Source organism: Chaetodon trifascialis, chromosome 4 (assembly GCF_039877785.1).
Source record: "Chaetodon trifascialis isolate fChaTrf1 chromosome 4, fChaTrf1.hap1, whole genome shotgun sequence".
Taxonomy (NCBI): Eukaryota; Metazoa; Chordata; class Actinopteri; order Chaetodontiformes; family Chaetodontidae; genus Chaetodon; species Chaetodon trifascialis.
The window spans coordinates 11,063,195-11,083,940 of NC_092059.1; the positions used below are offsets into that span (position 1 = coordinate 11,063,195).

The 20,746-nt window shown below is 43.1% G+C and overlaps 1 protein-coding gene across 4 annotated transcripts; it reads left to right on the forward strand.

Moving 5' to 3' along the window:
- tpm4a (tropomyosin 4a) lies at positions 1-20,746 on the forward strand. Of its 4 annotated transcripts, none has more exons than XM_070960253.1 (9): positions 1-289; positions 2,024-2,149; positions 15,808-15,941; positions 16,086-16,203; positions 16,365-16,435; positions 16,523-16,598; positions 17,764-17,826; positions 18,233-18,302; positions 19,991-20,746. In XM_070960253.1, the coding sequence occupies exons 1-9, from the start codon at positions 176-178 to the stop codon at positions 20,071-20,073; spliced, it is 855 nt and encodes a 284-aa protein (XP_070816354.1). In that variant the 5' UTR covers positions 1-175; the 3' UTR covers positions 20,074-20,746. The 4 variants fall into 4 exon arrangements, with proteins under 4 accessions (XP_070816354.1, XP_070816351.1, XP_070816353.1 ...); XM_070960250.1 differs by lacking the exon at positions 19,991-20,746 and adding an exon at positions 19,075-19,279 and having other exon boundaries at positions 61-289; XM_070960252.1 differs by lacking the exons at positions 1-289; positions 2,024-2,149 and adding an exon at positions 6,337-6,898 and having other exon boundaries at positions 19,075-20,746.

Sequence of the window (20,746 nt, forward strand, 5' to 3'; positions counted from 1 at the left end):
CTCCTTTCTCTCCTTCTCTCTCTCCCCCTCTCTTTCTCCATTTCTCTGCAGCTTTGTTGGACTCCAGCTCTCTGCAGCAGTGCAAGACCAAATCTCCTACATCTCAACACAACGGGAAACTTTTGAAGCTGCATTTTCACATCTCAGAGAGCGGAAATCGAACAATACAGCCACCATGGAGGCCATTAAGAAGAAGATGCAGATGCTGAAACTGGACAAGGAGAACGCCATCGACCGGGCAGAGCAGGCAGAGACGGACAAGAAGGCAGCGGAGGACAAATGCAAACAGGTTTGAATGAAAGAGGCAGAAGGAGATGGTGATGATGATGCTGTTTTTGATCAGATATGAAAAGGGCAAGTATCATTGAACATATATATATACATATAACAATTTGGCACCTGGAGGAAATTTTATATTTGGTAAACAAATTGCATAAGTTTAAATTAGTGCTGCAGGAAGAAATCCAGACCCAGTATAAGGCACACTTAAGATTTTCCTTTAAGGCTTTTCTCTTTATCCAGCTCTTAAGCTAATCACAACATTGATACATACCAGACATACTTTTAAGGAATCAGTCTGTAAACACTTTCACACTTATTTATACAACATCCCTCACAGATAATTTACTGGTTCACTTTGCCATATCACAGCTATAAAATATTCTGAGAGGTTTTCTCTCTTTTTTTTTTTTTTTATTGCCATCGCTCAGAGACAAAAATTCAACAAATGTTTGTAACAGAACATGAAGCACAAACACCCACCGCTCCTTAAAAGGCCAGGCAGCACTCTCAGGATTAGCCCTTGAAACTATAGTCTCAGTTTTGTGTTAAGTAATTGTGCAGTTACTTTCAATTCCAGCTAAAATTCACCAGCTAAAAGGAAGAACAAATCCAGGCATCTCGAAACATAAACGTCATGACTGATTGCATCCCCCACCTATAAACACCACAGAGGACACACACTGAGGGAAACAGTAGGAGCTGAATGTAGTAAGAATAAGTCAGTGTTAATGCTGTTTACAGTGAGGCTCAAAGACAGAGAACTCATCAACCCCCCCCCCAAGTGGTTTTAGCCACTTCAGGTGATGAGACCACCCAGGATCAAGATTTGTCTTTTAGTGAGGAAAAAGTGCTGACGTCCCTCCCTCCAGGACCAGTTTGAAAAGGGTTAATGGGAATTTAACTCTTATAAGACTATTTGACAGGTGTAGCCAACACACACACACACACACACACACACACACACACACACACACGCATGCACGCACGCACGCGCACACACACATGCACGCATGCATGCATGCATGCACGCGCACACACATAATAAGCATGCAAATAGATAAATATAGATGCACAAATGGGAGATTAAACACACAGAGACACACACACACACACACACGCACACATTGGGTCCATGGTCCCAGGCGTCTGCGTGTTGTCACTGATAACAGCTGTATTTATAGACGCCAGGAGAGAATGACTGTGTGGAATTCAGAAGGATTATCAGGAGTGCTTCATGGGCTCAGAAGGGAACGCTGATTAGGGGGAACATTTAACATATGTGTGTGTGTGTGTGTGTGTGTGTGTGTGTGTGTGTGTGTGTGTGTGTGTGTGTGTGAGTGAGAGAGAGAGAGAGAGAGAGAGAGAGAGAGAGAGAGAGAGAGAGAGAGGATTAGGCTTTGAATACCAGGGCTCATATCATGAGAGACCCAAACATCATGAACACAATTAGACTCCCAAATCAGCCACTGCTGCTTTATCACTCATCTGAATTTGAACACATTGGTTTAACGATGTCCCATCAGGCTGAACCTTTGTTAAAGTGCAATCCATACACACTAAAAACAACAGATGTCGTCTGTCACTTTGCTCGTACCTACAGGGTTTTTAAAGTCGCAGAAAGTTTTGAGGCTAAAAGTAATCAGAACAAAACAGTAGTGTCAATGGTAGCACTGAGCTTGGATGAGAAGACACTGAGCAGAGGCAGTGTGGTGAGCTGAACTAACAGTCTCTCCTGTTGCAGCTGGAGGAGGAGCTGGTGGACCTCCAGAAGAAGATGAAACAGACGGAGGATGAACTGGACAAATTCTCTGAGGGCCTGAAAGATGCTCAGGAGAAACTGGAACTGTCTGAGAAGAAAGCTGCAGACGTGAGTGAAGAGTCATATGCAGACACACACACGGGGGGCGGGGGGTCAGGGTCGGGGTCAACTTAGTTCACTTCACCCGTCTGAAAATGTGCCCTGAAACTGTCATTGTTATACAGTAATAATAATGCAGCACTGTTTCCACTTTTTCCTTAGTTAGACTATTGACAAGAGGCTCCTGTTCTTGCTGTTAATTACTTGCCTTTTCTTCCGCCTCTGACACACACTCACGTTACCATGGCACTGCTGAAAACTCAAGCCCATTATTCCACAGCTGGACTGTTTCTAAGCCAGCACCAGCTGTGGGTTTACTTTGATCCACAGTGAATGGTTTGGAGCACTTCAGAGACTGTTACATTCCTGTGCAGCCACTCCTGAAAGATGAACACACAGATAAACTGTAAACCCCCCCCCCCCCCACACACACACACATACCCACGCACAACACACACTTTCCAACTCAAATACTGTAGTTTTACAAACAGTTTTGAAGTACTTGTGTGTACTTGAGTGTTCTCACAGTTGTTCTCCAATGTGTTTCAGAAAGAGCCTTTTTACTCCACTCCATGAATCGGAAAGCCCTAATTAGTTCGTTAGTTATCTCATAAAGTTTTTCTTATGTACAAAACGTGATCATCTTGTAAAATATGATGCATTGTTATAGATTAATGGTACATAATGTAGCTAAATTAGCTACAACTCCATTAGCTACAACAGCAAATGCCTCTTACGAATTAATCCACCAATAACATAAAACATAATGATTTAACAATCACATGTGCAATACTTATGCCTCACTATTACATTTACCTTTCAGTATATTTATGTTATAATTCAGTTTTACTTTGACTTAAAAGAGTACACCGATTTAGCACAACAAGGCAATTTATCAGATTTTGCGCCACTCCCTCTGGAGACACAAAAAGCTTAAAAAGTAGTGGATAGACCTTCCCAAGACCGATAAACATTCAATGTGCAAAATCAGTGGAGCTCCCCTTTAAGTACACTTTTTAATGCAGGACTTTTACTTGTAATGGAGTACTTATACACTGTAGTATGCTAGTTTTACTTCAATGAAAGATCTGAATACTTCCTCCATCACTGAGCATTCTCATCTTATAACAGGATGACTGTGTCCTCTACACCAGACCCAAATTAACTCAAGTTTGTGGGAATATTTTTGTATACACAAATAATTGATTTAAGTAAATGTAGCAGAACATTGGAAAAGTCAGTTGTTCTGTGGCTAATCAGCTGCAATCTGGGGTAAAAAGATCATATTCAAGGTTGTTGGCAACACCGCAAACCACAGCGCTGTATATCTGTCAGTGGTGGTTTCTCCAAGCATTTTAGTGCATGCGTGCACAGCTGTGTGTCTTTACTTGTGTGTGTGTGTGTGTGTGTGTGTGTGTGTGTCTGTGTGTGTCTGTGTGTGTCTGTGTGTGTGTGTGCGTGTGTGTGCGTGTGTGCATGAGAGAGAGAAAGAGAGAGGAACTCAAATCTAAACAAAATCCATATTAGGGAGTCAATTATGTTCACGATAAAGCTAAAATACTGATCATACCAGTTTAATTACAACAGCCAGAAAGCCACTAAGTCATTCCAATACCATTACTGAGCAAACCGTGCAGCGAGAAGCGTCATGAAAACAAAAGCTCTCCCAGCTTCCACCAAGATGTGGTATTGTTTGAGCCTTGTGGAGGATATCCCAAGGAAATACAGTGTTATACTACAGACAAAGAGAAGGGAAGTGACTGACAAACAGACACAGAGACCAAGTCTGAGACACGCTGGATTATCCTCACGCAGTGATTAAATAAACTCTGAACAGTTCTGAGAAGCCTCACATGTAAAGTGGGTCAAGTGGGCCCCTGGAAAAAGTAGTGGCTGAAGTTGTGGTTAGAGCATAAGGCTTCCATTCCTGGGTGTATGTGGAAGGAGAATTCAAGCAATGCAAGTTTTCTTAAAAATAACTAACATATTTACAGTTTAATCATATGAACTGACACCAAAGTTTCCAGCCAGAAAAGCTCCACAAATTCCCCCCCACATGCCACTTATTAGAGGCAGCAGTCAAGTCATTACACCTATGAATTCACACACAGAGCGGGACCAGATTGGGAACATGGAGGGGGCTGGGAAAAGCTGAACAGTGAGCCTAAGACCCCGACAGGCGAGCAGTTGTGATTCATAAAAAATATCCCCTGCACCAGCGACTGGAAGTGCTGATATTTAGGTCATTACAGTTCACTGTTAGCTCAAGCAGCCAGACAGAGAGTCTGATGCAGAGATCTGAAGGTGGTGAGAGTCAAACAGGGTGGCACCATGGGGTCTTAATGCAGGTATTGATAACACTGTGCACAGCAGCAAAAGTTACTGTTTTAGGGGAAAGCTTGACTGTGGGGGCGGCCGGGCAGAGAAAGCAGAGAGCAGGCAGGGGGGCTGTGGTATGTCAGGAATGCAGCTAAGGCAAACAGAAAGCCCCACACTCCTGTGTCTAATGAAATCAATGCTTCCAGCTTTTCCGGTGCAAGGGGCAAATCAGACAGGGAGGCTCAATGAACAGATGAGATTGATTGTGAGAGGTTTTTTCTTCTTCGCAGTGAGCTCGAGCCGAACTTGAACTGAGCTGCGATCCGCTGGTCGACTCGCTTGACCGGCCGTTTGCTCACAGGCCGAGCGTGTGAATGGGAAACTGGGAGGGTAAACACAGGCAGGGCTGGCAGAGAGACATGAAAGATGCAGCATAAATCTGACTCACAGCCACACAATGAACATCATATGAGCAGGCAGGTGGTGGCTGATGTTTGTTTGCTTACTCCTCGAAGACAAATGGTCACACAGTGCCACAAAATGGAAAGATTTATGACGCATATTTGATGCTCTTGTTAGAAGTTCACAAAACAGATTTCCTGAGCGCTAAGAGGTCCACAAACAGTAGATCAACAAAAGAATGTAAAGTTTGAAGGCCAGGATCAATACTTCAAGCCCTGGAAGTCCTATTTCTCATATATGAATTTATATGTAATTATCTGTGTTTCTTCTACTAATGTTGGAGATAAGACACTGTAATTCATTCTGTTATTCAGAAAAACTTTAGAACTTTATTGGAGATATAGTCAAGATCACAAAGTTCTCAACAATGCCTAATACTGAACTTTACTGTGAGCCATAATGTGATGCACAGGACATCATATCAGTGATCATATAATGATGCTGGATTTGTGCCATCGATACCATTATTGATGTTTGAAATTTAAAAATCAATCCTAATATATGAGCAGATTGTGGCTTTTTATAAAAGCACATAACAAGCAATTTCTATAAGGATTCTTTAAACTTAGTTATTAAACTACAAGGATTTCTAAATATCAGCTAGTTATTCACCAACATGTATGCTGTTAGCGATACAGTATATCTATTACAATTTAATGTATCAGTCCTGATTGGTAATTACCTTGTCACTTATTCTTTATGCTCAGAGTGATGCTAACTTGTGACCCCTTGTCACAGGTTGTGTTTATCTGTCAGCAGTTTGACGATGAAGTGATGCTCCCATCTGTTTCACTGTAATGGCTTTTTGACTCTGTGGTCTAGTATACGCCTCAGGTATGGATCCAACTTCTCTCCAAATACTCATTCTGATAATAATTCAGGGTATTTGCTGATATCCTACTCATCCAATATCAGTGTTATACTTCACAGCCTCAAACTCACTTGGATCATTTTTATGTAAGCTCTGAGGTCCACCGTGAATGAATGAACTATAAGAGGAAACACTACCTGCTTCACAAGGTCATTAACAGGCCTGTTATTGATCTGTTGTACTGGCATCACTGATAGTGCTTCACTGAAAGTTATTTCAACATATAAGCACACATCATATAATAATATTCATCCATCAAAATAGAGTTTGAAGTGTGTGTGTGTGTGTGTGTGTGTGTGTGTGTGTGTGTGTGTGTGTGTGTGTGTGTGTGTGTGTGTGTGTGTGTAAGACTTCTTAAACTACTGCGTCTTTACAACAACTGAAAGTGATCCATCCTGCCTCTTCCTCTTTCTTCTGAAAAGTCTCGTAGCAGTGATCACATCGGTCACACGGGATCGCACGCACGCACGCACGCACGCACAGGCACGCACACGCCCCGCCCGCTCTGACCTCATCGTCCCCATCATCTCTCTCCTCCTCCGGCACAGTCTGCCGCTCTCCGCTCTCCTCACCGCGCAGCTTTTCTAATCCTCCTCCGCAAACCCGAAGCGTCCGGACCAACACTGCTGCATTCCTGAGGACAACTTTCTACACAGCCCAGGAACTTCTCATTCCTCCAGACCAGAAGAAACACTCGGGGATCACCTGGACTCTGTGACTTCCTGGTTATATAACTTTTGCTGCACTTGAACGACTCCTTTACATTCCAAAGACTTTGGCCCCGGACGGACGTTGATTAATTTCCCTTTGAATCAACGATCAAAGTCGTTTTTCTTATTGTAATAATATTCTGAATAGACCAAACAAGCAGGAGGCACTAGCCTACTTTTTTTTAGTTTTTTTTGCACAACCCAGAAATAGTCTTAACTGTTTCTTTTTTTCTAGTCTTAAATTAAGTAACTAAACACTCAGCAATGGCAGGTATTAACTCTCTGGATGCTGTGAAGAGGAAGATTCAGTGTTTGCAGCAGCAGGCCGACGACGCGGAGGATCGGGCTCAGATCCTGCAGAGAGAGCTGGACAGTGAACGGGAGCTCCGAGAGAAAGTGAGACAATCAAACCCTCTCTTTTCTCTCCCTTCTCTCTGTTTTAAACTCTCTCTTTCAGCGCTGCGCTTCTGCTTTCACACCGTCGGACTGATGGAATGGCGTTAACTCTGTTCAGCCCCAGGCTTTACAATTAGTTCATGTCATTGATTCATTCGCGGGCGTGATGGTGCCACAATGCAAGGCGTTGGTCCTCAGTGAAAAAAGTTCGGATTCCTGCAGGTTTGTGCGCATGCGCAGTGCGCTCTGACTTACAGGCCGCTGTGAAACTACTGGGAATAATGTGGACCACGTAGACAGCTGTGAAACTTTTGTGCAAAAGTGAATGAATCTATTAGACAGACCAGATTACTTCTTATGAATACAAATACTTTAAATAATAACTTTGATTATTATTGTCACTGTGTGTTAATTAGGCGGTAGCAGCTTTCAGAGCTGCCAGCATTTAGATGATGGGGTTGTTTTTGTGACTCTCCAGGGAAATTCACGTTTCACACTCATAATGATTTGCTCAGTGACACTTCAGCAGGGTGGATGTGTGCCAGCAGCAGCTGTCTGGATGAGTGCCTAACCACCATTCCACCCTGCCTCCACTGATGAGAGGAAAATAAAGGGCATTCCCTTCAAAGTATGCCTACTCTGTTATTAAGGGATTCAAAGGAATTGTCGGAAAGATGTGCCATTTTCAGCTGGAGTTGAAGCCCTTAGTCGCTTAATTGATTAGTCAATCAGCATTAAATGAATCAGCAACCATTTTGACAATTCATTAATCTTTAGATTCACTGGTTCTGGCGTTCCAAATCTGAGTATTCTGGTTTTCTTCACCTTCCATGATAATAAACTGAATATCTTTGGGTTTTGGACTGTTGATCTGACAAAATAAGAGCTCCCAAGATGTCTCTTTGGGCTCAGGGAACTTCGCCATTTTTTAAAGGTTGCTGACATTCTATAGACCAAACCGTTAATCGGTTTTGGTTTCATCAATAACGAGAAAAATCATTAGTTGTAGCCCAGTTTTCAACACTTTCATGTGTTTGCATTTCAACGAATAGTGCCAGCAGCAGTTGCACAACTTGGGCTGTAATTAGCACAAGTCATCGTTGAAGTTACACAAATGCGGGATTTCTCAAACTAGATGCCTGGATGTGTTGAAAGCCGCTCATCTGAGTGTTCACTCAGCTCTGTCACCTGCCTGTGTCTTGACTCTGCCTGCGCAGTGTTGTAGCTTCACGCAGAGCAGGTAGGGATTGGTGAAAAAAAAAAAAAAAAAAGCTTCACAGCGCAGTTAGGTAACAGTCTTGACTTGTTTCACGTGCTGCTTTATGGCACACGGTGCCATATCTTTTGCATAGGAGCTGGTTAATGACAGGACAAGTAGAAAGACTGAAGGAGAGTGGGAGGGGAAGGTGTGGCTGTAAAGATATGGGAGCTGAGATGATGAAAGGAGCTGGCCTGCTGTAGGACTTACCCCTTTGTTACAGACTGCCTATTAGGTAACAGGGCACCTTTTTAATTTGACAATTGCGTGTTTGCTCAGCTTGTGGATAATGATTCTGATATGGACCTATTCTACATATTGTAATGCATGTTGACATCAGTGACGTTAGTAACTATGATTTTAAACTAATTCATCTTGTTGCTACATGACTGAGACATACAAAATATCTTGACGTCACCAGTAAGTATTGCAGTGTTGTGATTGTTTTTGTGGATGCCTTCTGCTCGTCTTCGCTCATGTAATGGCCCATAAATGTTTGTTCTATTCAGTGGACTCTTAATGTCCAACCTGCAGGCATACACTACATCCAGAACATTGAAGTGGATATAAAAAGTGGATGGATGACTTATGTAGTATTTCTGGTGGTGCTTTTTCATTTTCTATTACACACCTTGTATTCATTTCGGAACTAGGCTACCGAGTGTTTCCTGTCACATGTAAGGGGAAGGGCATGAGTACAGTAACTGCCTCAGAGCCACAAGTTGTGACACAGAGTTTGTAGTCAAACATTAACTTTTTGAAGGATAACATGCATGATCTGAACTTGGTTCACTTATTGAAATGGCCACACTGTCCTTCAATCCCCCATTATCCATTTATGAGCTGTATATAAACAGTAACAAATATATATAACACATTAAGCAGATATAAGAACATTTTAAGTTTTGGGCAGTACTTCAAAAATGAATGCATATTTAGAACTGTGCTGTCATTCACTATATGCCTCAAATGAACAATAAACACTTAAAAAGACCCTATATCTACTTATAACTACATTATAATATGTGTAAACATGTAGCCTTTAAATGCTAAGCAGGGCCTGAAGTTGTCCTTAATCTGCAGAGTGGATGTGTTACCTTTCTGGACAGATTCTTCCGTTTCATCCCTGTCGGCCTTGATCAGACAGAGCAGCGCATTTGTGTGGCGTTGGGAGTTGGTGTGGTCCCATATGTGAATAATTAGGGCAACCTGGAGTTATTCCTCGGCACAAAAACCCTTTCATCGAAGCACGGGGAGATCAAAACAGGAACCTTGCTGAGTGTGTTAGGGTAATGAATCACCGTTTGAAAATGTGGAGGCATCAGAAAAGATGCTTGGCTACGTCTCTCACAAAAAAAATGAAAGTAATTGCTTTGTGTTATTTCTAGTGTGGTTTTGATGCCTCTGGAGACGTTACTCAACCGCTCAATAATGCTTTAAGGTTCCGTTAGATTACAGAGACATGACATAGTCTTCAAGCACTCATTTGACTTCCTCAGATGTGTTTAATGTACGGCTGTTATTCTCAATGAGCTGCTGATGTTTCAGAGTTTTCATAGCAGTCACACTTGCTGGTTGAAGGTTCAGAGTTGAGAGTCAGGCCAAAAGTCCTCATTTGTACTTTATTCATGACCTGAGAGCTGTGTGAGCAATACAGATGATCCAAGTTTTTTTCCCCTCTGGAGGGGAATATTTCATTCTTTTCAGTGTTTGTATCAGTATCAATCAGATTAGCAGAAATGACAAAAAGACATCAAAGCATCAGATTAAAAGCTTTAAAGTATGTTCCCCTTTTGAAACAGAAGCATTGTGGTGTTACAGAGGTGCCCTGGCCTGCAAATCATATTCTCTAGATGTAAGGGAGCGTGCATGTTTGTTAAGACCCCAGAAAAAATCACATCATCGCCAAAGTGGGACTCAAACCTCCACTGAGTTACCGTCTTGGGAAGCAGATCGTCCTCCCACCCACACCCCCCTCAGCTGCCCCTCCCAGGATGTCGTCTGCCGACTCTGGTGCAGCACTTCCTGTGCTTCTACTCCCAACACTTCCTGTCCCTGAGCTCCAGCCCTGATCAACAGGAAGATTAGTGTGTGTGGTGGACTGGCTCTACAGGAGTTAATGTGGATTCCAGTTACTGGGATACAACTTCAGTGAAAGTTTAATGCTTAAAAACATCTTACATGTCAGGCCTTGTCAGTTCACGTAAAGTTAGTTTCCTTTGGCGATCGGGGTCAGCTGTTGATTTCAAACTAACTTTGTCTCAGCGTAGAATTGCCTGTGTCTGCTCTTCCGTAATGATATTAACATTGGATTTGGCAGACACATTAAAGTTATTTCGAACATACATGACATCCATGCTCATTTTACCCCACTCACATCTCAGCTAATTTCAGGAAGTCCTTAAGAAGTAATGCTTGTTAACTTCCCTCAGCTTATCAGTTTGTCACAATGAACCAGAGGTATCATCTGTTTGCTGCTTGGCGTGGTCAGTGGGTTTGAAGGTTTCTGCCCAGCCCCTTGTCGTCTCCAGTAGATTCTGTGGAAAGAATTACTTCCTGATTTTACTGTTTTCTTTGGACTTTCTCCCTGGGAATAGCTCAACTTTCCAAATATAACTGCCACATGTTGATAGCTTTTGGCAGTGTTGGCATTCTGGGGAAAACTCCCATGTTAGTGGTTTGCGGCTTAGCTGATTATGTAGGCCAAGGTTGCGGGTCCTAGTCCAAGCATGGAGTAGAATATATTTGTACAGTCTGAGCTAGCAAAGCTAAATTTGCTATAATGTCATTAAGTAGCATTTAGAGAGAGGAAATGATAGTTTATCATGAGGCATTTATAGCATAAAGTACTGTTTGAATCAGTTCAAATCCACATTGAGGCAGTCTTTTCATTTATGGATGTGAGGTGAGGTTTGGAAGGTTTTGTCAAAGCAGGATCTCTGCATCTATTCCTGTGTCAGAGCTATTGGTAGTGCACAGTGGACAGGGTATTCATATAAACAGCTTTATTGCTCGAGCAAACTGCTGCTAGTAGTTAAATTACCTGCCCTCTGTTCAGAGACCGCGCAATTAAAAGAGCTATTCTGTTTTCCAAAAGTGTCACTTAGATTTATGTCAATTCCAACAAAACCGAGAAAAACTGTCTGAATCCTGTAAAGTCCCCTAAATAGTTTGCTTCTCAGTATACTTCATGGATTCCTGAGGGGCCTTTTTTGCAAATGGCTTGCAATTAACCTCTTGTTTGGATCGGGCATCAGTATTATGCGGCAGAGCCTGAACGACTCAAACCAGCTCAAGGTCTGTGTGAACACATACTGCAGAAAAATGCTGCAGAGAGCTCGTTGTGATGCTTGTCTGGACGTTTAATGACCGCCTTTTACATATCATACCGGACAGGCCGGGTTATTCTGTATGCAGCTGTCTTTGCATGCCAGATCTTTATGGGAGAAGATTACACACTCACAGGCTCACAGTCACATGGAGAGAAGCGAGCGGTAGAGTCAGGAATAACTTCCCCTGAAACCCAGCAGCATTGTGCAGCTCATTAGCCCACTGCCCTGGAATCAGCCAATAATTAGATTCCTCTTTCACTTGTCCTTGATCCTGGCTCTAATACATAATACACTTAGGTATTTCTTAAGTCACTCCCAGTAGAACTGTGCTTTATCTTCATCTCAGGCTGAAGACTGTTTACCAAGTAGAGGCCAATGGATAATATACAGTCAACCGGTGACAGAGAGGTGAGTGGAAAAGCACCTAAGAGTCCCGTCGTTCTGCAGACTGTGGTTTGTGTCACTGATGCTGCTGAGAGCAGCCGGGCAACACTGACAGCTACATGAACAGTTTGACATTAGTACACATACTCGCTGAGCTTTAGATGAGACAATTGATACCACTCTCACGTCTTTACACTAAATATGAACCTATGGCCAGCAGCTTGTTAGCTTAGCATACGGTAAAGACTGAAAACAGGGGGAAACAGCTAGCCTGGCTCTGTCCAAAAGTAACCAAATCTGGCTACTAGCATCTCTAAAGCTCACTAATTAACATGTTATATCTCCTTTGTTTAAACAAAAATGTAATCTAAAAACGACACAGTGTGGTTTTATGGGCTGTTGTCGTCACTTTGCAGTTGACTCTAGGAGGTGAGTGCACCCGGCCAAGAAGTAGTCCAGCACGTAAACCCCTTTAAAACCACAATGTGTCGTTTTTCCAGCCTGGTTTTTATATGGATTAAAAAAACTGATATAACGGGTCCATTAGTGAGCTTTAGAGGTGCTGGTAGGTGGACTAACTTTAGACAGAGCCAGGCTCGCTGTTTCCCCTCGTTTTTATTCTAAGCTAATCGGCTGATGAGCAAAGTGTGTAACTGAGGCTGAATGTCCTTCAGCAAGGTGCTAACTGGTCCAGGGAAGCTGTTAAGTAGTCTGCAGTTACTGAAATACTCTTAGAAAGCACTGGTGTCACATGTTGAGCTATGTCGATGACTGAGCAGTTACTTGTCATCCAGTATCTTTAACATGTGTGTGTGCGTGTGTGCTCGCTGCCACAATCTTCCTCATACTCCACCACAAACATTCTCCATAGTTTGTTTTACCATATAAGGCGGTGTGCGTCCCTGGCAGCCAAAGAATGCAAAGTGGGTGCTAAAGGAAGGGGCATGGCCAGAGACAGAGAGAGCACCAGCCCTGAAAGAAAGAACAATCAAAGGGAGGAAATGACAGGATGGTGGGCAGCAGACTTCCTGTCACTTTTGTGAAGATCCTCATCTGTAAAGTGACGTTAGTATCTATTCTCATAGTAAAGGTTTGTGGTTCTACATCTCAGCTCTTGTAACCTTTATCAGGACATTGCAGTCACGTATGGTTATTTTGTGCAAAGAGCTTGTGTTGCTGTCCTTAAGGCATTGGTTAAATGATCTTCTTCAGCAGTACCTTCAGGATTTACAGTAAAACTCGGCTCTGCTCTGGTCATGGCTGAGTGAATTGGAGGCATGAGAGGATGTGCTGTACACACATAACACGTTTTACATGACACAAAGCTGTCTCTGTCTATAAGGGGATTCCCCGCCTCCGCGATTGTGAAAATCTGATGATACGATAAGACACCAGGTTGCATGCATTCGATCGTGAGTGTAGATACTCCCCCCGTACAGTGTGTAGCATAGCTAAGAGTCTGGTTTTTGTGTTTGTGTGTTGCTTGACAACAAACATTTAAACGCACAGGAAACTAGCCGGTTGCTAGCTGGTTTGTTTGTGGCAGAGATTGGTAGAATGAGAATGACTGTGTGTTTGCACAGCGCGTGTGTGTGTATGTCTGGGAGTGCATTACAGCATCTGATGTGCCAGTGTAGCTGACCTAAAGCTCATGAATAGCATGTTTGTTTGGGTGCAGATGGTATTCTTCACAGCACATTGCTTCACTCAGGATGGAGGAAGTCGCAATATCTGTTATTTCAGGCTCCAGTTTAATTCTGTTAAACGTTTCTCACTGGTGTCGACAGACGCAGACCTGCGTAAAGGACGTTACTGATGAGATTTCAAGGTGCTCCGACCGATTTATGACTTTTCATTCATTCCGCGTTGGGTTAGGTTTTCCTCTATCACGTATTGGCTGTTCTAAGACATGTCAACGCTAGTTCTGCAGACATTTCCTGTCTCGTATCAGCGGCCTCCCCTGGCAGCTCTGGGTGCAGTAGGGCAGGACCTGGGAGAGGACAAGAGAGAGAGAGACACAGAGAGAGAGAGGTGGAAAGACTGACTGGCTAGTCAGCAGTCTAAGATGACATGGAGACGAGAGGGAGAAAATCTTAAGAATTAGAAAAGAGGCTCGTGCCAGCCGCCAGCAAGCAGGAAACCATGCTTTCATTTCCTGAAATATTGAGTCTATGACAGAATGGAAGAAAACACTGGATGGAGGTCTATTTATTCTCTGCACAAACAGACTTAATAACTCTTTTCCACTGAGCGCTCTGAGCTTGCTCTTCTTCTTCTCTGCAGTGTAACCGTTCCTCCTCATCGCCAATCCTCTCTCTTTGTCTCTCTTAATGACTGTCTAACCAAATTCACAGCGCAGTGAGTCACCTCACCTGTAAACTGAAGTGCAGACACTTTGACTGTTGATCTGGCTGGCAGACTGACTTCTGGACTGAATGACGAGCTAATGAGTCACTGACCTACTAACTGCTGCCCTGCGCCCGAGCACAGAGTAACGTCTGTTTGTCTAAGAAATCCGCAGCTGCTTCGTTTTAGGACCAGGGAGTAAACTTGTGTGAGTACTCTGGGTTTGAATGAACAGCGCAGCGTCGAAGCAGTTCAAACGGGCAGTTGTGCAAATGCTGTTTGGCCTGCCTGGTTGTAAACTTACATTTTAACAGTGGGCACTCTCTTTGTGGCAGCGTTTGTATGAAAACTGGCTGGTCTTCAGTTTGAAAGCGTCTCCCCAGGAGGTGGCGGTTGGATAAACTCCCTGGCCAACGGAGAGGAAATGCCTGCATGGTTGTCTGTTTGCTCTCTTTTCCCTCTCTCTGCCTTTGTTTACCAAGGGCAGATGAGAAGCAGCCCATTTGTCCACCCTATGTGGCCCAGATTTGCATTCACAGTCACCGGAAATTGAGTTTTTGTAAAGGTTTCACTTAAAACTAAAGTCCCGTGATCTTCGGGTATTACAAAGGATTACGCTTTCCATCCAGACTCAGCAGTTAGTAGATGACTGTTCATTGCAGGTATGCCTCCTACACAAGATACTCCAAGGACCTCCAGCTGTCTCCATTTCACTTATTATTCATCAGTTTGAGTCAGCTATTGATTGGTGAAAGACAAGCAGTCCCAAAGAGCGTGAAGACCAGATTACAGGGTGTCATTTACTCATAGTACACATGTCATCACTTGCAGTCGCACTTCTTCGTGTGGATTCAGGAGGTTTTTGAGCTAAATGAGAGTACAGAGCACAGACACAGCAGTGAGCGATAAGGCAGAAGATTTCCCTGTGGTCATGGTCCCATGGTTGTATTCAGTTGATGGCACTTATTTATCAGAGGCATTTTCAGAATAAGAGTCTCATCGAGGCATTGCAGCTGATGTCTATGTAGCAGCCTCTGGATCAGCGTAGCTGCCTTTATTTACTGGTAACAGCTTTTAAAAGAAGACTCAGCTTCTTTACAAACAATACAATATGTATTAGCTTTACAAAGATGCCAGATACCTCAGTGTAGAAGACACTGAGAAAATACCAAAAATGTGTGCTGAGATACTCCGTTCATGCTGTTTTGATGAGATGAGGAACCTGCTCTGTTCTCCTCCTATGAGACGCTCATGAATAAAAGGCCTGATTTTAAACCTCCTCCTCTGGCAGTGGTCACTGAGATGGGAGAAAAGACAGGACGACGTACCTGATTCCTACATGCTAAACTTTGATCCTTGTCTTATTTTTCTCTTTTTCCATTTTCAACGTGGTCTTACAAAGAGCTCTACAGCTATAAAACAATAACAAATTCAATCTGAAAAGCAGTTGAGCTGTGGACTTTTCTGTCCTCTCAGTGCCCTCTTTGTGCCTCGTGAGAAGAGGGGGGAAGGGAGGCCAGCTTGGATGATTTAAAGTTGAATGAATGAATGACTAAATATCGCTCTTCCCCCTGTTTTTTGCCTCTCAGGCGGAGGGTGATGTAGCAGCTCTGAACCGTAGGATCCAGCTGGTGGAGGAGGAGTTGGACCGAGCCCAGGAGAGGCTGGCCACGGCACTGCAGAAACTGGAGGAGGCTGAGAAGGCCGCAGATGAGAGCGAGAGGTCAGATTAAATCATATGAAACCAGAATCAGCCTTGATATTCTTTAGGTGAAATTTTAGGTGAAATTAGGTGAAAAATTGTGTGTGAGTGTGTTTTGAGCCATTGATCGCTGTCCTCCTCACGCACTGTGTCATGTCCAATCAGAGGGATGAAGGTGATCGAGAACCGAGCGATGAAGGACGAGGAGAAGATGGAGATTCAGGAGATGCAGCTGAAGGAGGCCAAACACATCGCAGAGGAGGCCGACCGTAAATACGAGGAGGTGAGACTTTGATGGCTGGAGCTATTCTGGCGCAAGACTCCACTGCTATCCACTGTTCAGTCATTTTCAGCCTTTAATTTAACCTACTCGAGTCTTTTGGATCTTATTTTGCTTCAAGTTCAAACATTTTCCCCCTAAAATTTTAACTTTTTCCATCCCAGGTGGCCCGTAAGCTGGTGATTCTGGAAGGAGAGCTGGAGAGAGCTGAGGAGAGGGCCGAGCTCTCAGAATGGTAAAACCAATGAATGCACAAATACACACACGCCCTCACCCGTCGCTCTGTCATTAACACCAAGCACATGTGGGTCTCTCTCCACAGTAAAGCCAGTGACCTGGAGGAGGAGCTGAAAAATGTGACCAACAACCTGAAGTCCTTAGAAGCCCAGTCTGAGAAGGTGAGACCGTCATGTGGCGTTTGAGGGATGTGCGTGGCAATGACTCGACCCTGCAGCAGAAGTACAGTTACACATTTATATGAATAATGCTTCTTTTTTTGGCCTCCCGAGGTGTCGATCAGTGGAGTTTTTCCACACAGGAAAAAATGCAGCAGACTGTAGCAAACCTCCAGAAACGTTCAAAATAAGCATTATGTGTAAGACTAGCCACAAAGTGTGAGTAAACACAACTTGTTCGCCAAACTGGGATGCATTCAGTGACTCAGACAATGTTTTGGCCTGCTGAAGGCGAACATATCTATTCAGAATACATAAGTGGTAAAACATAATTCTGTAACCATATTGCCATATATTATAGCAAAGCTGACTGACGGTTTATGAAGTTGCTTCCGTTCTCTTTCACAAATACACAGTCTAAATATATACAACAGTATACACTGAGCACCAGGTCTGGCACACAGCACATACTCATCTCCACTTCCCTGTATCCTATCATTTGGGCTGCTCTCATGGCTCAGTGGCCAGTAATTTGAGTGAGTAGGGAGGGATACCACACCACCAAAGTATTGTTTCATACTACCTCCATTATAATTGTGTATCACCAGACCTTACTTACAACACAACCATTTATTTTACCCCTCGGGTTGTTTAGATGAAAACCTGATCGTATCAACAGCACAAGACCTGAGCTCCTTTGTTATTTATCTGTTTAGATGTGTGTTTGCACAATAACACGTCCACCACATGACAAATTAGCCACTGAAGCAGTTTTTCGCATACGCAGGATCAACGGTGTCTCAGTACATGTGAACAGCAGCCAGTAGAGACCTGCAGTACATTCTTCCTGTTTGTTACATTACATTCCTCCCCAGGCACAGACAGGCAGGATGACAGCGAGCCAGCCATTACCACATGACCCCTCGACTTCAGCAACACATGCCTTTGCTTTGTTCAGTCAGGCCTGCAATGGTTGGCATCGCAGCGAAACCTGTTCCCAGGCCAACGCATCGCCTCTTTTGTGCCACTACCTCCCCATTTACGCATCACTTTTCAGAAGGGGTGGTGCAGCAATAATCCTTGGATGATAGAGAGTGTGTGTGTTCACGTTGTGTGTCTGAAGGTGAGGCTGTATGGTGATGTTATTTCTCTGTGTCTCTGTCAACAGTACTCAGAAAAAGAAGACAAGTACGAGGAGGAGATCAAAGTTCTGACTGACAAACTGAAGGAGGTGAGATCCTGATTCTAGTGACAGCAGAGTTGTTTTTTACAGTGAAACGAGTCACCTTAGTGATACTGAAATAACACTGGGATGGCCAAATTGATAATTGGGTCATAGACTACAACACACAAAATGTAAAGGCAGCATCTCTGGGTTGAATCAGGCTGAGACCTTTGTTGGGTGTCACCCCTCATAGGTCTCTCCCTGGATTTTCATCATGCACTTGATTGGCTACTGAATTGAGGATTTTAGCTGGCTGTCATCTTAAAACTTACATGCACTGAAAACTTAAATGCAAAACATGTCTTTTTTATGATAACTATATATAACAACATATAGCATTCTTGTCTTTTATGTTAAACTCAATGCATCATAGCTTTGTTCTTACCTCGTTTCTCACTGTGTCCGTCTAAAGGCTGAAACCCGTGCAGAGTTTGCAGAGAGGACTGTGGCCAAACTGGAAAAGTCCATTGATGACCTGGAAGGTATGAGATCAGCACCACTCACATGTTTGCACCAAAATAAACTTCCTTCAAAACACAACATACAGGCAAAGGCAGTTAAATCACCAGCTACTATCACTGTCTTTAAATGAAGAACCAGTCATTTGGATCTGAGGATGCAGGAAAGATGCTTGGTGATGAACCACATTCAGATAGATGAGCGGAGTTTCCTGTAGGTCGGGACCTAGTTCTAATCCTAATCCATCTTAATGCACACATGCACAAATACATTCAGTTTGACAGAGATCCCAGAAGGAGCGTCCTATTTCGGCAACACTGGCAGTATTTTCTGTGGAAAAGGAAGAGTTCCCCTGCCAAACGCATGGAAACTCCTTACCTATGACAAGCTAATGAAAGAGCCTTGTTTCTGAAGGACAGCTTCTCCATGTCAGCCTCGCTGCAGTGAGGACAGAATGTGCTCAGATGTTTTTAGGTCAGCATTATTTAGCTGTCAAACCGCAGGCAGCTGAGTTTATAGAGTTATTGGTGCAGTTTTATGAGGCATTCAGAGCAGCCTTAAATGCTCAAAGCTCACCCAGCTAAAGAGCTGGAAGCATAATTAGCCATGCATCATTCTTTCTTCCAAGCATTTCTGCATCTTTAAAAAGCCTGACCTATTTTTTTTTTTGTCTTCTCCTTCCTCTTTCTGCTCTTCGCCTCCATCTGTCTCTCATTCTTATCCTGCTTTTGGCTTGTTTGTGTCGCCGCTGTCCTTGGCACCTGCCTGCGCTTCCTGTTGACCTCTGACCTCCAGATGAATTGTATGCTCAGAAGCTGAAGTACAAGGCCATTAGTGAGGAGCTGGACCATGCCCTCAATGACATGACCTCTCTGTAGACGCCCTGTCTCTCTTTCTCTGCCTCTCACTTCCCCTTTTCTCTCTTGTGTTTTGAATTTTCTGAACCTCCATCTTCTATCTCTGGATCATAAGTGCCTTACGCCCATATCACTATGCAGAAAGTAATTAAAAATATTTTCTTTCCTACTTCACAGCTTTTTGTCTCTGATTATTCATACAAGTTATATATAGTCGTAAAACTATATAGAATTTGATGCATAACATCAGCTGTGTGGTGTACATTGCCCTGTACTCTCTGATTTTGGTAGCCAGCAGTTTGCTTTTGTAAAATGTGTTGATAATGTACATTATATGTTTAATTATCAGCAAGCTCATGTGAGACAAGGTGAGAGATTTACTCCGGTTTTGATGTGAATTAATGTAGTTCCCCTTTGACGCTTTAAAACACTCTTTTTGTTGTTTTTCTAACTCATTTTTGATGGTGTCTGATATTAGATATTCATGTGTGTCATTAAAGTGTGTACACATATGAATGCTGTTTACACAAGGTAGCATCTAATACATTGAGTGACCCTACACTGTTGCACGCTAGTCCTCTAAAAAGTCCCTGCTGGAATCTACTAATAGTCTTCAAACAGAGGATAACAGTCAGCAGTTTCTGCTTGAAAGGCACAGTGCGGTTGATTTTTTTGCATGATGCACACTTAACCAAAATAGTTATATGCAAAACATCTGTTCAGCGAAACAGTGCTGTGCTGTTTTGCAAGGGGTGCTGTTTGACAAACCTATAAAGGAGAATATGTCAGCATGACACGAGCAGTATTATTTGCTGATTGAAGCTTCACCATGTCACTTTTCTTCTTGTCTCCAGAGAAATTATCACATGCCAAAGAGGAGAATCTGGGCATGCATCAAGTCCTGGACCAGACCCTGCTGGAACTGAACAGCTTATAAACACGCAGAGAGGAAACTGGAGAGGATGACATCGTCATGTAACATTCCTTCAATGTTCGACTCCATTCCACATTTCGAGCTGTTAAATCTTTATTCCCTCTGTGAAGGGGGATTAACTTAATGCTTGTCCCTTGATGTTTTTTTGTTTTTTTTTTGCTAAGGCACAAATTGGTTTCTTTTATTTTTTTTAAGATGCGAAGTCATTTGGACCACACCGTTTTGGTTTTTTAATCTCCAGCTGTGATTGCAGAAATTCTCCCCAGAAATGATTTTTGACCACTTATTTAGAAAGAACTGGCAATTACTACACCCAGATAACCTCAGATTTGGTAACTGAACCACTTAAACTGGCTCAATTTTACATTTTATGTGCACATACATTAAGTCTCTGTCTCATTTATTTTAATGCATATGCTACAGATGGTCAGGTTTGCTCAGTCTATGTTAAGAGTGGCTCTGAAGTGCCACCCAGTGGTGATATGAAGTTAGTTTTGTTTTTCAGTTCATGCTGTACCACCTTAAGAGGCTACCCTTCAGCAGACATTCGACTTTCTGTATGTGTGCCTGTCTTTGCAGTACCCTCCTTAATCAGCTTGTGTTTAAACAGTGTGATGGTCAAATGGACAGGTGACCTTATGGAAAACTTTCACTGATAAATAAACAGGTCAAAGCA